Source organism: Meles meles, chromosome 4 (assembly GCF_922984935.1).
Source record: "Meles meles chromosome 4, mMelMel3.1 paternal haplotype, whole genome shotgun sequence".
NCBI lineage: Eukaryota > Metazoa > Chordata > Mammalia > Carnivora > Mustelidae > Meles > Meles meles.
Window position 1 is genome coordinate 23,544,931 of NC_060069.1, and position 14,989 is coordinate 23,559,919.

General features: G+C 40.1%; 1 protein-coding gene across 1 annotated transcript in view; it reads left to right on the forward strand.

The window, feature by feature from the left end:
- LOC123940656 (tyrosine-protein phosphatase non-receptor type 23-like) overlaps positions 1-14,989 on the forward strand; it is a 316,762-nt gene that overhangs the window by 254,254 nt on the left and 47,519 nt on the right. Inside the window, exon 4 of the mRNA XM_046003638.1 lies at positions 8,551-8,619. Coding sequence (XP_045859594.1) covers positions 8,551-8,619 — 69 coding nt within the window. The remainder of the gene's footprint in view (positions 1-8,550; positions 8,620-14,989) is intronic.

Genomic DNA, 14,989 nt, shown 5'->3' on the forward strand with positions numbered 1-14,989 from the left:
TGAAAGAGTATGGCCCACAAAGCCCCAAAATATTTACTCTATGGTCCCCTATAGAAAAATTTTGCTGACCCATGGGTTGACTCATTTGGAAAATGTAGCATTTCCCAAAAATGACCAGAGAACCATTTTTTAGGAGGTTGTTCTGTTGGTCCAGTCTCTATATAACACAGGTGGGGGGAACACCGAATCAACTCAGTCTTTCCTTGTGGGTCTGTGGGAGCCTCCCCTCCCCTCCCCTCCCCTTAGTACCTTGCAAGCAGAATACCCTCCCTTCCACCGTTAGCAGCTGCACTAGAGAAGGATTTCTGTTTCTCTGAGATGTGGAGTGGCAGATTGAGCCCAGTAGCGAAAGTGAATCAGTTCTTTGTTGTAAGATACAGCAAGATCAAGTTGAGTTACAGAGAAAGCTGCATGATAACAGGAAGCTTATCATTTATTTACTGAGCATCCTGTTCACTGTTTTTAGTCCTGTGCAGGAAGGGAGTTGGGGGTTACCTTGTGCTTGTGTCTTCAGGGACTTACAGTTCTCTGTCTCCTTGAAGGAAGTGACTGCGAGACATGTTAAATAACAATGTGGAAATTCAGGGACTTAATTTAAAAAAGAAAAAAAAAACCTAAAGGAGGAAAAACCTGGAAACTTTCTTTCTTTTCTTTTCTTTCTTTCTTTCTTTCTTTTTTTTTTTTTTTTTTGGTAATTCAGAAGTATAATGTCTTCCCCTCTGGTAGGTATGATTCACAGAATACTATACGCTTTCTACAGACTTTTACTTGTATCGTGGTAAGAGCTGAATAGTTTTTCTGCTAATAATGTGAATTAGTTAATATATTTCTGTGTCACAAATTACCCCCAAATTTAGCAGCTTAACAGCAAAACTTGATTAGCTTGCAGTTTCTGAGGGTTGGGGATGAGTGAACAGGAATTCTTGGTCGGGGTCTCTTTTAAACTTGCACTCAAGCTGTTAGCCGGTTGCAGTCTCTGAAGACTTGGCTGGGGCTGAAGGATCAACTTCCAAGTTCACTCATGTAGCTGCTTGCAAAGGGTTTCAATTTCTCACCACATGGGACTCTTCATAAGGTGGCTCATGACATGGTTTCTCTAGTGACAAGGATTGGATCTACGGAACCCAAAGGTGATAAACCATGCCGAGATAATAAGCTAACCTAAAAAGTGATATATCCTTGTTACTATTAATATTCTATTGATCAAGCATACCAACCCTGGTACATTGTGGAGGGGACTAGAAGGTGGAATGGATATCAGGAAGCAGGGTCTTTGGAGGTCATCTTGGAGCCTGGAGACCACATTCTGGTTATTTAAAGCAGCATCTGTTGGTGAAGGAATGGCTTATGCCTTGACTCCCTGCCCCTGGTCCAGGATACTCAAAGCCTAAGGCCAGGGAATTGGCCCTAAAATCAGCTCTACCCACGTAAGACCATTGTTAGCTTACAGAGCAGCTTTTTGTAAATGAGAAAAAGGTATGTTCCATAAGATCGTTTGTTCCACTTTTTGAAAAACGATCCTAATGTACCAATTTTATTACAGCAAGGCATTTTACTTTGTTTGTGGAAAAGTCTTGTAATATACCACATGGCTCCCCATGCAGGACACGCCCACCCAGCCTGCATATGTGATGGAAAGAGCAGCACCACTTGCAGTGAACTTGCGTATGTGTTCATCTCCCTCACTGGACTGTAAAGTCTTTGAGGGTAAGAACCAAGTTTACTCCTTCCTTCACTGATCATTCAGCGGGTATATACGAAGATGCTGCTCTGTGTGTGTGATAGTACAGTGATGGTTAAGAAAGAAAAGCATTAAAAAAAAGAAAGCTGTTTTTCCTGGTACTTACATTCTAGGGAGGGACAGGAACACTGTACAACAAAATAAGTACATGAACAAGAGAATTTCAGATAGTGAGAGGAGCTGTGAAGAACCTACAAAGGGTAAAGGATAAGGAATGACAAGGGCAGGCTTGAGTGTGGTTCTTGGGGGCAGCGAGGGGAGGGCAAGGAGAGAAGAAAGCAACGCCATCTTTGCAATGCCTGTTGATAACTTTGCACATCCTAGGTGTGCAGCAAAATGCTTCCTCTGGCAGGGAGGGGCCAGAGAACTAGGAAAGAAAGACCCTAGGAAAGAAAATGGGAGCACCATTTTGGTTTCAGTAAATATATATGCTATTTTAACTCATGGAGACAGATGGAGTGTCTATTATTCTGCATCTGCTTTTTGTAAGCACAACACAAAGACTTGGTTAGGTCTCCTTAAACAAGATTCCTTTATTTCTCCTTCATCACTGGAAAATAAATAAGACCAAGAGGCAAAAGCTATTGACTATAGTTACTAAGTCAATGTTTAGTAACTGGAATTGTGTTGGGATTTTCTTCCTTTTGTTTTTTTTTCCATTGAGGCTAGCTTAGGTTTCTTTTGCATTTTCATAATGGACTGAGGGCACAATGAGTAGTAACTCATTCAATTTCAGATTTCAGAACTTGAGAAGAAGGAGCGTGGAGATTTTGGAGGTGACCCAGAGAAGGGCAGTGAAATGGCTGAAGAAGGGCTGGAAACGAGGGCACACAGAGAAAGGTTAAACAGCATTGGTTAATTTAATTGGGAAAAGAATAGGAGAAAATGCTGAGCCTTAGAAATAGATGGAGATAATGTGAGCTGTTTGTCATATACTCTCATGGTCTGGAGTTTTATTGAAATTGGAAAGATTTAGATCAGCTTTTAGCTACGAACTGTGAGGATTCTCTGTAGCATTAGGAACATGATAAGACTTCTTGGCAATGATGGTTTGGTCCAGAGTTCTGGGATTCCTAACTGAGCTCGATAATTTCTTATCAAAGTGAAGGTAACTAATGTGTAATGGTGTTTACAGAGGATGGGGAGGGAAGAGGCTGTTTCTCCAGTGTCTCACATTCACAGCATAGGCTACCCCATAAATGCTGAGTCCATGTAGCAGCACACGCTGGAATATGTGTTCTAGGGTATTGCAACAATAAAGAGGATATCCTGCCTTTTTTTTTTTTAAGATTTACTTATTTGAGAGAGAGCATCAGCAGAAGGCAGGTAGAGAGAGAGGGAAAAGCAGACTCCCCGCTGAGCAGGGAGCCAGATGTGGAACTCCATCCCAGGATCCTGGGATCATGACCTGAGCTGAAGGCAGATGCTTAACCACTGAGCCACCCAGGCACCCCCAAAATCATGCTTTCAATAACAAAATTGTTAAAGAGATTGCAGAACTTCACTGTATACCCTTTTTTTTCTTTTTCTTAATCAGTTTCCTTTTCTTAACTGGCTTGGTATGTACACTTGGTTTTTTTTGTTGTTGAGTTTGGTTGTGTGGGGGTTCTTTTTTCTTTCTTTCTTTTTCTTTTTCTTTTTCTTTTCTTTTTTTTTTTTTTTTTGGTAGCTCCTTATGAAGATACAGAGCCTTTACCAATTATTCTTTACAAAGTTTCTTGCCCTGGGAAGGTTTTTGAGTCATCTCTTCCTACTTTACTTATTAAAAGTGTTATTGCTGTCTAGGTCCTTTGCTGTTTGGTCTTGTTTCTTGCATGATTCATCTCACTGGGGTTGGAAACATGGTTTTCCATCTGAAATTAAAGTCATGTCTGTCATCCAGAGTTCAGTCTGTCTGAATAACCCGTGTTGGTTCCTGGATTGTATTTGTCAATGACTTTTTGTGCCACAATGTTAAACGCAGATGTCTAATTGGCACCTTCTAACACTATTTATTGGTTCTTCATTTCTCATTCTTCAAATGTGCTCCAGGCCAAATGCAGGAAGAACTCTAGCTACTGAAAAATGTACACATTCCCAAAGTTCCTTGTCTTACGCTGATGGGCAATTAGACTTGGAGGAATCTGGCCAAGCGAAGGACAGTTGTGGACGAAGTAGGGCGGCTGGCTGGCTGGCAGGCTTGCTGCAGCATCTGGCAGCCTTCCTCACTTAGGAGCTGCCATTGAATTTGGTCTGTCTTCCAGGTTTCTGCATAGTACTTCCCTGCCTTTGCTGAGCAGCACACTCTGTGTGCTTTTGTCACGAAACAGTTTTACAGCCTCCTCCTCCTGAGCTCCCTTCTCTGATATAAGTAACCTGGATCTGCTTGAGACCCACAGCCTGGGGGAGGGAGAGAGAGAAGACGCAAACTAGGGTATGTATTTTTTGCCTCAATATTTCTTCGAATTCCAGCCTCTCTCTGCTTTCGTAGATCATCTAGTCCTTTGGCAGTTACCTCACAGCCTTCTGGAGACATTTCGTATGGAATCACATGTAGCCTTTCACCAATGCTCTCCACCTCTGTGCGGTGCTTGCCATTTCCCTGATTTCTTGCCCTCTTGACTTTAACAGTTGGCATTTTCTATGAAGCCACATTAGGGAACTCCTTACCCTAATATCCTGAAGTCTGGGCCAGTGGTATTATCCTTTCTGAGATATTATAGCTGCCACTGAGGCTCTGGAATTCAACCAGTTTTTACTGCATTTGTCCTCAGGCATGTTGGTCCCATTGTCATAGTCCCCTCTTCGTACTTGCTAAACTTGAATAGGATTAAGGCTGCTGAACCTATTAATTAATTTGATATTTACTGATTAGTATACCCCTGGTACAAGCATGCCTAGTTATTTGAGTAAATAAGACCCAGCCCCAACTCTCTCCTGTCTTCTCCTATAACCTTGTGGAATGTTACACTGTACAAGAGGAAACTGCATGTAGAAGGCAATTACAAGTGAGTGTGACAGAAGTTTTGCTAAGACGTAAGTGCAGATGTGCTGGAAACATCAGTAGAGTAGCCGGTTCTTGGTATTCAGGGCAGGTTTTCCAAGGACAGGAGTTGGATATCTAAACTGCAACCCTTACCCAGCCATTTAATTGGGCTGTGGTGGTTCAACGTTCAATCTATATCAGTAGATTAAAAATCAGATTCTTTTTCCTCAAGCGTCTTCCCACAATTTCCAGAGATATTTCTCTGGAGTTTGAGAGTTCATTTTGTCTGTTTAGAGAAAACTACTATCAATAATATCCGTGGGTCTTCGTACCTCTACTCGTCATCAGCCTTATTCAGTGGATGCATGTAGCAGTAGAAGTGCGTGCTGGGAATATTCTGGGATGTTTCCTTGCTTCCAAGATTAAATGCGAATCACTTGAAAAACCTCTTAAAAATGCAAATTGCTGGATCCCACTTCCAGAGATTTGTAAATTCCTGGGGTCAATGAATTTGCATTTTAAACCAGCATGCCTCATTATTCTGATCTGGATACTGCCCTTTGATTAACCACTGGTTGCTAAGGGCACTAAGAGGGGGAGATGGAGGGTATGATCAATTACTTATCTGTGAGTTTATTTTCGTCCAGACTGAAATCCAAACCACGCCTTATGGCTAGTTTATTCAAAAAGATATCAAACCAGATAATGTGTTCGTGCTATGAAACTGATTTTTGAATATAGTCACATCCTTCAGAAGCTATGCTACAATTTGGGACGTGGCCGTGTCTTTAAAATTTGTAATTAATATTGACCAGTCATTTGTTGTTTCTCTGGCCTTTTACATTTATCCTTAGCAGTAGAAAGGACATGAAGTGTGTGAATCACAATGGACTGCAATTACCATTATACAGTTAATTATACTTGTGTGCTGAAGTGCAGTGTGACCTTTAGGAGAAAGTTAAGCATGGGCATGGAAGTATCGTGACACCTTTCAAGAAGGGAGAGCTGTGTGTTTCACATTGGGTTTTTATTGCATTCAGATCCACAGAAACCCATTTTCTGTCCTTCCCGCTTCAAGGTTCCTTAATAATTTGGTTCAGACGCTGTAGGTCACACATCTCACTTTTCTTTAAAATATTTTTTTGAATGTTAGTGCTCATGTCTTGAATCTGATTACCATCATTTTGTGGTTTTTATTTTGATTTAAAAAAACCAAAGCTTTCAAGAAGAGATAACAGGTGTTCATGGGGATGTGGAGGAACAGACACCCTTGTGCACACTCTTGGTGGGACTGGTGCAGTCACTCTGGAAAACAGTATGAAGGTTCCTCAAAAAATGGAAAAAATAGAACTACAGTATGATATCAAAAAAAAAAAAGAAAGAAAACAAGATATCAAAGAGATATCTGCATTTGGTGTTTCTGGCAGCATTATATATAATAACCAAGATATGGAAATAACTTAAGGGTCTGTCAACAGATGAGTGGATAAAGAAGAGGTATATATGTTATATATAATATACATGTTTTATATAAAATGTACAATATACAGTAGGGTGATAACCATATTGCAAAATGTAGATGTATCAAATGTATCAAATCAACTCTGATAGCTTAAACTTATGTAATATTATTTGTCAATTATATCTCAATTAAAAAAACCATAAAGCTTTATTTTCCTGATAATAGTACAAAAATTATGGTTTAATTTTAGAAACCTCTGTTGTGGCTTGAAACTATGATAAGTTATGTTCTCAACATATGATGTCTCAAAAATTAATCTGATGGTGATTTCCTAAAGGTTATGACTTAAGGAGACTTGAAGAGATTCTACTGAAGCCCAAATCATTGGGGTAGAAAATCAGCCTATGGCTCCTTCCTAAAAAATGCAGAGAAGCCGGGATTCTACAATATTCAGGCAATGGGCTGATTCTGGATAACTAGCATTTTCTAGGTAACAGAGATTTCAGATGTTTCTTTGGTATTTTAGGCGCATAACATTGAGAGGAATCGAATCTTTCCATGGACGTTCAGGGTTGCCACTGTAATCAGTAAAGCAGAGCATCGTTTAATTGACTAGATTTGGGGCTGGATAAGGAGGGAGCATGGGGACCATCTAAATTATCCTTATTTCGCAATTAGGAAAATGGCATTAAGAGAAGGTATGTGATCATGCGCTGGTAAAGCCAGATATGTTTGAAATTCATTGCTACTGCTTCTCATTGAGGGAATATGATTAAGTTTTAGTTTAATTTCCAGCTACTTCCTTGATAGTTCTCCCTTTACCCAAGTTGAAATCAGAAACACTGCTTATACTGTGCTGTAGCTTCCAACCCCTTCAGCCTCCGTGGGGCAGGGGAGCTGATCCCAAGTCTGCCTCCTCAAATGGGCAGATGTGAGAGGAGAGTTGAATCGAGTAGGCAGAACACAGCATTTAGCTAACATGCCAGCCTCCCCGTGGCAGAGATTCAGGAAAGCTGTCAGGAACAGCAAAGGCCAGCACGGAATTGCACAGGGGTCCTGAAAGGCAGGTGGAATGCCGTGATGGGGAGTATAGGAGTTGGCAGTACTGTAGTGGTCTACTGGTCATTCTCCAAACATACTTCCACATCTTCGTGCCTCTGCCATGAAGTATCCACAACTTTCTGCAAGGGGTAGAAAATGTGAGTATAGTCGATTTCCCAAGGAGGTTCGGGCTGAAAGAGTAGCAGCCTGAAGCTGTGGTTAAACTGCATAAGAAGACCAGTTAGGGTTAGCATCTCTGTTCTTCTCTAGGACTTTTTTCCTCTTGGTCACAGAATGTTTGCTTCAGCTCCATGCACCGTATCTGTATTTAGAGAGAAAGAAGAAGTAGTGGTGAAGGTCAAAGCATTATCTTTTCTCTTTTAGCAGAAAAGCAAAGGGTTTCCCAGAACTCTGTTACCTCCTGCCCCTCCAAAATTACATTTTGTCTCATTGGAGTGGACGGAGGAAATGCCGAGGATGTGCGTATGCAGTTTTGTTTTGTTTTTTTGAGCCTCTCTGGTAGAAGTCCCTCCCCCCCCAATGGTGTTAAAAATCGCTGTGAATGAGATAATCTACAGTGAATTTATGGCATTTTTACAAGCCCAGGGAACTGGTAACAATGGTACGGTCAGGTCTTTCCCAAGATGAACAGTCTCTCTTTATACTAAGAGACTCAAATGACCTCATTTTTTTTTTAATATTTTATTTATTTGACAGAGAGAAATCACAACTAGGCAGAGAGGCAGGCAGAGAGAGAGGAGGAAGCAGGCTCCCTGCGGAGCAGAGAGCCTGATGTGGGGCTCGATCCCAGGATCCTGGGATCATGACCTGAGCCGAAGGCAGAGGCTTTAACCCACTGAGCCACCCAGGCACCCCAAATGACCTCATTTTTAATGTGGATATCTGTATACCAGTTTGGTTTCATGTGGAAACTTATAATAATGTGCCTTATTTTCTGCTTGTTGCATTAAGGCTTCTATGTGTACAGCACCTTACCATACAAAATTTGATCCCCTCAAGAATCCTGTGACATAAAAATTATTATTCTAGTCTCACTGAAGAGAAAGTAGAGACAGACAGAGAATTTGGATGACTTGCAGCAGGTCAAACAATGAGTACACACTGCGAGTTGGATCCAGATGTTTTGGCTCTGGTGTTTGTATTATTATACTCACTGAGGAGAATGTGTTTTAAAAGAAATGAAACAGAGGAAATTGAGACAGTCTGAGACTGCGTTAATTTTTGGAGCTGTAGACACTGAATAAATAATTTGTTTAGAGAAATAGAAAGTGATTCAGTTTGTGTGACAACATGAAATCTTCCCCCCCTTCCCTTTTTCAGAGACCCTCGGCCAGCAAGTCTTCGGGGGCTCCTTCCTATAGCAGATGGTCCAGTTCACAGCCACATCAGGTAACATGCTCTTTTTAAGAATCTTGTCATGCTTGTTTTCCCCTGAAGTGCCCTTCAAAGTGCAGTTACCTCATCACTGGGCAAACGTGGAGGGTATCGGGCTCTTGCCTGTTCTCACCTTGAAGGTGGCCTCTTGGCAAATGGCTGTGGAGTTCCTCTTTGATTTCTCTCCACCTCAAGTCTCCAGTCAGGGCTAAGTGAGGGGAACAGTGAGAGGGAAATGCACAAGTTCCATGTTCAAAGCCCTCCTCTGTGCCTAGCTAATGAAGTCAATCTGGCAATTCGTGAGAATAGATTTTGCCTCTTATTTTTCAACCAAAGATTTTCTCTCTGTCCTTTCTGTTCTAGGAAAGTGTGTATATTCCCATGTGTGTGCATATGTGCATGCCTCTCTGTGTGTGTGTGTGTGTGTGTGTATGGCACATAGGATCTCTAGGAGTGTATATACCAGTATATCTGAAAATGTACTGATACTGCAAACAATCACTTTTTCGCCGTGTTACTCAGGGTGATTAAAATCTGCATTCAGGTCAAACAAGTTAAGCCACTACAGTACCGTTATGTTTCTGTGTGTAAAAAAAGCAAGATTTTTGGGTTGGTAAGCCATTTACACAGGTGACTACATGGGCTTCTATTTAAAGCAGCATATGGTGAGGACACTAACTTTAGACTCTAAAAGCTGGGTAGGACTTGAATTCGTTACCTTGAGACCAACAAGAAATAAGCTCTGTCTTGCCTTTTGCTTTATTGGTCCGAATTCTCTTTTAGACTTTTAAGGTCACTTAGGCAGGCTGGAGTGACAGTAGCAGAAGCACATTATAAATGGTTTAGAGTCGCATTTTCTCCCACATTTTATTGACTCTCTGTAGACACTTAGTATGGGTGATAATTTAGTCCAGCATCAGCATAACGTGAGCACTCTAGGTATATTCACTTTTATCTTCTCTTCGCAATTTCTTTGTAAGAAATTGATACTTATCAATAAAGATATTAAAGAAATTAATGGGAAAAATACATCCTTCCATTATGCATTATTTTATCACAGTGCCTCTTTTTTCGTATTTATTTATTTGAGAGAGAGAGAGAGAAATAGAGTGAGTGTGCACATTGGGGAAAGGGGTAGAGGCAGAGGGAGAGAGAAACTTAAGATTTCATGCTGAGTGCAGAGCCCAGTGTGAGGTTTGATCTCATGACCCTGAGAGCACAACCTGAGCCAAAACCAAGAATCTGGATGCTTAACTGACTGCATCCCCCGGGGGCCCCATGGTGCCTCTTTTTATATTGATTTGTTGGTGGAAAAAACTTGAGGTGATGGCTCTGCCTCCATTGGCATCAGCTTTGTTTAGTTTCTGTTACCTCTGAAGGATACGTTGCTTTGTGAGTGAGAGCTAAGAAAAAAGGCAACCCTGAAAGAGGGGCAGCGGCTCCAGTCTTAGGAGATTGCTTTGAATATCCAGTTTTCTTTGACTTCCTGCATCTCCTGAAAATGCACACTGGGTTTTAATCGGTGTTTTTGATTTCTCTTCTCACACTTTCCAGAGTTTGGGTTGAGCAAGTCACCGGTCATATCCCTGCGCTCACCCTGAAGATGGGGATGTTCTAATCTGATCTTCACAGTCTAAGGAAAGTGAGACGCAGAGATTATGTTGTCCAAGGTTACATGATTTCAGTTGGTCTACAATTCCGTGATTTTCCCCGCCTAGAACTTACTCAGTTCTATAAGCCCACACAATTCTTCTGAGGACGTCCTAGGGAAATAGTCTAATGTGAATCTGACTCTGGGCTGGTCCTGCAAACCTCTAGATCTTGCCATGAAAAGAGAAAAGTGAAGACAGGATGGTATTTGGGACAGTCCTTAATTCTCAGAATATACCCTTTTAGCTTTCCAATATTCCAGTGACTTTTTAACTGAAATCTGGCAATGATTCAATGGTTTTGTGTAGTTTTTAATATCCAAGCCAAATTAAAATGGTAACCATCCTGTATACATTTCCCAATGTGTCCTCTGAATTCTTACCTGTATGTGAAATCCAGGAGCAAAAGAGCTACCAAAAGGGATTTCATTTTTGTCTTCTCATATGTTGAAAGAAATGTGGTTATATTGGCAGTCTTTCAATCTTTGCAGTGCCATTTGGATTGGGAGGCTTAATTTGATGATATTTCCAAATGGTAGCCCAATCAAAACTAATATTGGTGACATCTGTTTTGTACTGAGGATCCCCTTTAACCCTGAGAGGAGTGGTACATTTTTTACATCTGGTAGATTTCCTTGGCATTTACTTGTTGTGCCGGTGAGTTGTTTGTCTGCTTTCAGATCTACTGCATGCCCATCTCTTGACATCTATGTTCCCAGGCTCCCTTGTTAACTGACTGCTAAATAGGTTCTCCCAGCTGGAGGTACCATTGCTGGCTGGGAAGAGATAGAAAGGGAAAACCCAGGATATATCTTTCCCTTCTTTTGCTTTGGGCAGTATATCTCCATGTTCAGTACCTCTGTGTGGATCTAGCTAGTGTGAGACAGTCCTTGATTCTGGCTTCTGAGTACCCTCTCTGTGGTCCCCCAAGCTTCAGGGAAGAGGGAAGTGTCCTCATTCTTCCCTCTCTGTTTTTTTGGCTTTCCCAATAGCCTTATGACTAGTTCCCTATATTAAATTCCTTCTGTTTGACGGCCTGTTATGGGCTCTGTTTTTCCAACAATTTTTCTGTTTTCTGATTGATACACCTACACTGGCATGATGCTGTTTATTCTTTTGTTGTGTAACATTGGTTTTTAACTTTAACTTTAGAATTATTATGTGAATATTTACAGGTTCACCAGACTTGCAGCTGCTGAAAACTCTGAGATTTATTCTCTGGAGCTGGCCTAGTGGGTGGTAATCCTTTTATACCCCTATCCCACACAAAATAATTATTCCTCTTTGTCACTCATGAGCTAATCCTTCCCTTCTAAATTTGTGTTTATTACAAAAACCTTTGTCTTTTGTGTTTGCAATATAATAGGCTTATTGCCTTCAGTTTTTGAAAGTACCTACACAAATTCTCAGCCTGAGGTTGAAAGGACAACTGTAACTCAATCCTGGATCCTAGCTTTTTGTCTTCCTCTGATTTTTGTCATCAGCAGAACAGTTTAGAAAAGAAATTGTCATGGATTTATTCATTAGGAAAAATGGACCCTTTCCTTTTTTTTTTTTTTTTTTTAGTTTTATTTTATTAGTGGACCTTTTTCTATTTGTCTTCATAACACTATTTGTAAAGCTCAGACAGATACAAATATAGACATAGTAATGAGTGAATTGGTACAGGTAGATACATGCTCCTTTGAGAATTAATATCATCCCCATTCCTTCTTCATCATTATCATCATACCTAACATTTACTGAAAGTTTACTCTGTGGTGTCTGCCAGCTTCTTGTCATGTGTTACCTTATTTAGTCCTCTCAATATCTCTATGATAAGGAGACAGTATTTTATAGGTGAGGGAATGGAGAACCTGAACATTTAATTATGTTGGTCCAGTTCACCACCACAGGGTTGGTTCTTAGATTCCAGCACCTTGCTGTTTCTTTTTTTTCCTGTCCATTTAGATTTATTTTTTTAAGTTTTTATTTAAATTCCAGTAAATAGGGTGCCTGGGTGGCTCAGTGGGTTGAGCCGCTGCCTTCAGCTCAGGTCATGATCTCAGGGTCCTGGGATCGAGTCCCGCATCGGGCTCTTTGCTCGGCAGCGAGCCTGCTTCCCTCTCTCTCTCTCTCTCTCTGCCTGCCTCTCTGTCTGCTTGTGATCTCTCTGTCAAATAAATAAATAAAATCTTTAAAAAAAAATAAATTCCAGTAAACATATAGTGTAATATTTGTTTTAGGTGTACAATTTAGTGAGTCAGGACTTCAATATTCAGCACTTTCAGGGCTCATCCCAACAAAGGCACTCCTTAATCCCCATTGCTTATTAAACCCATTACCCCCATGTGCCTCCCCTCTGGTAACCGTCAGTTCTCTGTAGTTGCGAGTCTGTCTCTTGGTTTGCCTTTCTCTCTTTTTTTCCCTATGCTTGTTTGTTTTGTTTCTTAAATTGCACAGATGAGTGAAATTGTATGGCATTGGTCTCTCTCTGACTTATTTCACTTAGCATAGAACTCTCTAGCTCTATCTACATCATTGCAAATGGCAAGATTTTATTCTTTTTTGTGGCTGAATACTATTCCATTGTATATATATACCACATCTTCTTTATCCATTCATCAGTCAATGGACATTTGTGCTTTTTCCATAATTTGGCTTTTACAGATAATGCTGTTATAAACATTAGGATATATGTATCCCTTTGAATTAATATTTTTGTATCGTATGGGTAAATACCTACTAGTATAATTGCTGGATCATGGGGTGGTTCTATTTTTATGTTTTGAGGAACCTCCATACTATTTTTCAGAGTGGCTGCACCCCAGTCATTTCACTAGTGGGCAATAATACCTGAAGATTTCAGACTAACTTAAGGCCACTGAAAACCATTTTTACCAGTAGTTCTATTTTGTATTGGCCAGAGCACTACATTTTGGCCTTTAGATATTATTTCTAATCTGAAATTATTTTGCCCAGTTAACTTTCTTTGTTGAAACAAGTGTTTGTATCCACTCAAGTATAGATCAGTCTATTTGCAAATAGACAATCTTCGAAATATAGATCTTAATATGTTTAGTAAGTTTTATTTAAAAACACATTTATCTATCTATCTATCTATCCATCCATCTAGGATTTATTTATTTATTTTGAGAGAGAGAGTGAGTGCACACACGCAGAGCGGAGGGGCAGCGGGAGAGGGAGAGAGAGTCCCAAGCAGACTCCAAGCTGCACGCAGAGCCTGACGTAGGACTGGATCTCACAACCCTGAAATCACTCTCTGAGCCAAAACCAAGAGTCAGCCACTTAACTGACTCTACCACCCAGTACCACCCCCCATGCCATTTATTTAAGCTGCAATAATTTGGTGTTTTATTTGGAATAATTTGAGAACTTCTTTGTTAAAAAAAAGAAAAAAAGTGTCTTTTCTAATGCTTTCAGTTTGTAAGGAATCTTACAAACTTACAGATATCTGTGAAGTAAAAGTCAGACAAATAAGAATGGTGACTGGCTACTGGTATCTTCAAATCTGAAATGAAAATTGTGATGTTTTTATGCATACTGTATACTTCTCTTTAGAAAACTTTTGTATTTCCCATCATATTTTCTATGTCCTCTTCAGCACATTCCTTATGAATAAGAAGTAGCTATCTTCCTATGATTTCGAAATGGAAAGTTTTTCTTTTGGATAATTGGCACCAATCCAAGCATCTTGTCTTAAAACCTCACTATAAAGTTTTGGTCAATAATGATCAATCGATTGATTGACATCTCTTTAGCCCTTTAAACTTTGTAACTTTGTAAGCTTTGTGTTTAGAGTAGTCCTTGGTAGGTAAGAACATTAAAATTCATCTCATTAAAAGGATAACTTGTGGATTTTAGGGAAAAAATGCAATATGTTAAGGAGTGACCATTTTCTCAAGAGAATTCAACCAGGTATCCCAGTATCATTTTCTAGCAACAGGTCAACCTGGCCGAATGCGTGGTTGACAGTACAAGTTTGGTTATCTTGAAGGGTCGATGTTCAATGAAAGAAGAAGAGAGCAATGGATTGTATCACTGGGTTCATGTGGTACAAGAATGTTGCTGGGTGCAGTCCAGTTATAAAAGGTTACAGTGAGTATCTTTCCTGGATCATCTTATATAAATTTTCATACCTGTGTATAAAAATCTGTGCACTCAGCATGTAGGAGAGCGCATGAAGTATTTGTTGAATGAATGGAATGAGTTGTATGACATAACAGCAGGGATTGGAATGTGGAAGGAGGGACCTCAAATCCATATATATATTTTTCTCTTTTCTCCAAATCATTTGTTTCTACCTTTTCCTTAACTGAGGCTCACATCAAAGCTGATAATCATGAGTTGCATTTTACCTTCTCTCTGGTGTTAGTTCTGATAAAAAGCATTGTGGTAGGAGAAGTATAGGCTGACAGTGGCCAGGAGAGTCCACACTCTGAATCACCGGTCAACCTGATGTTGCCTTTATGTTGTCTGTGGTATGCATTTGAGATTAATGTGGTTGCCATGGGATTTCAGTGATGAACCCCAATGTTGGGAACATGTGTATTGTTGTTTGATGCTCTGGGGCCCATGGAGACAAATGAGACAAACTTCCAGTTTTTTCTCTTTCAGGATTCTGAACAAAATTGACCCCATTTATCTGTGTGTGCATTTGTTGAAATTTGCAATTTAAACAATAGAAAATATTTCATATGTTATATAAAATTATTATTATAATGCTCATCAGCCAA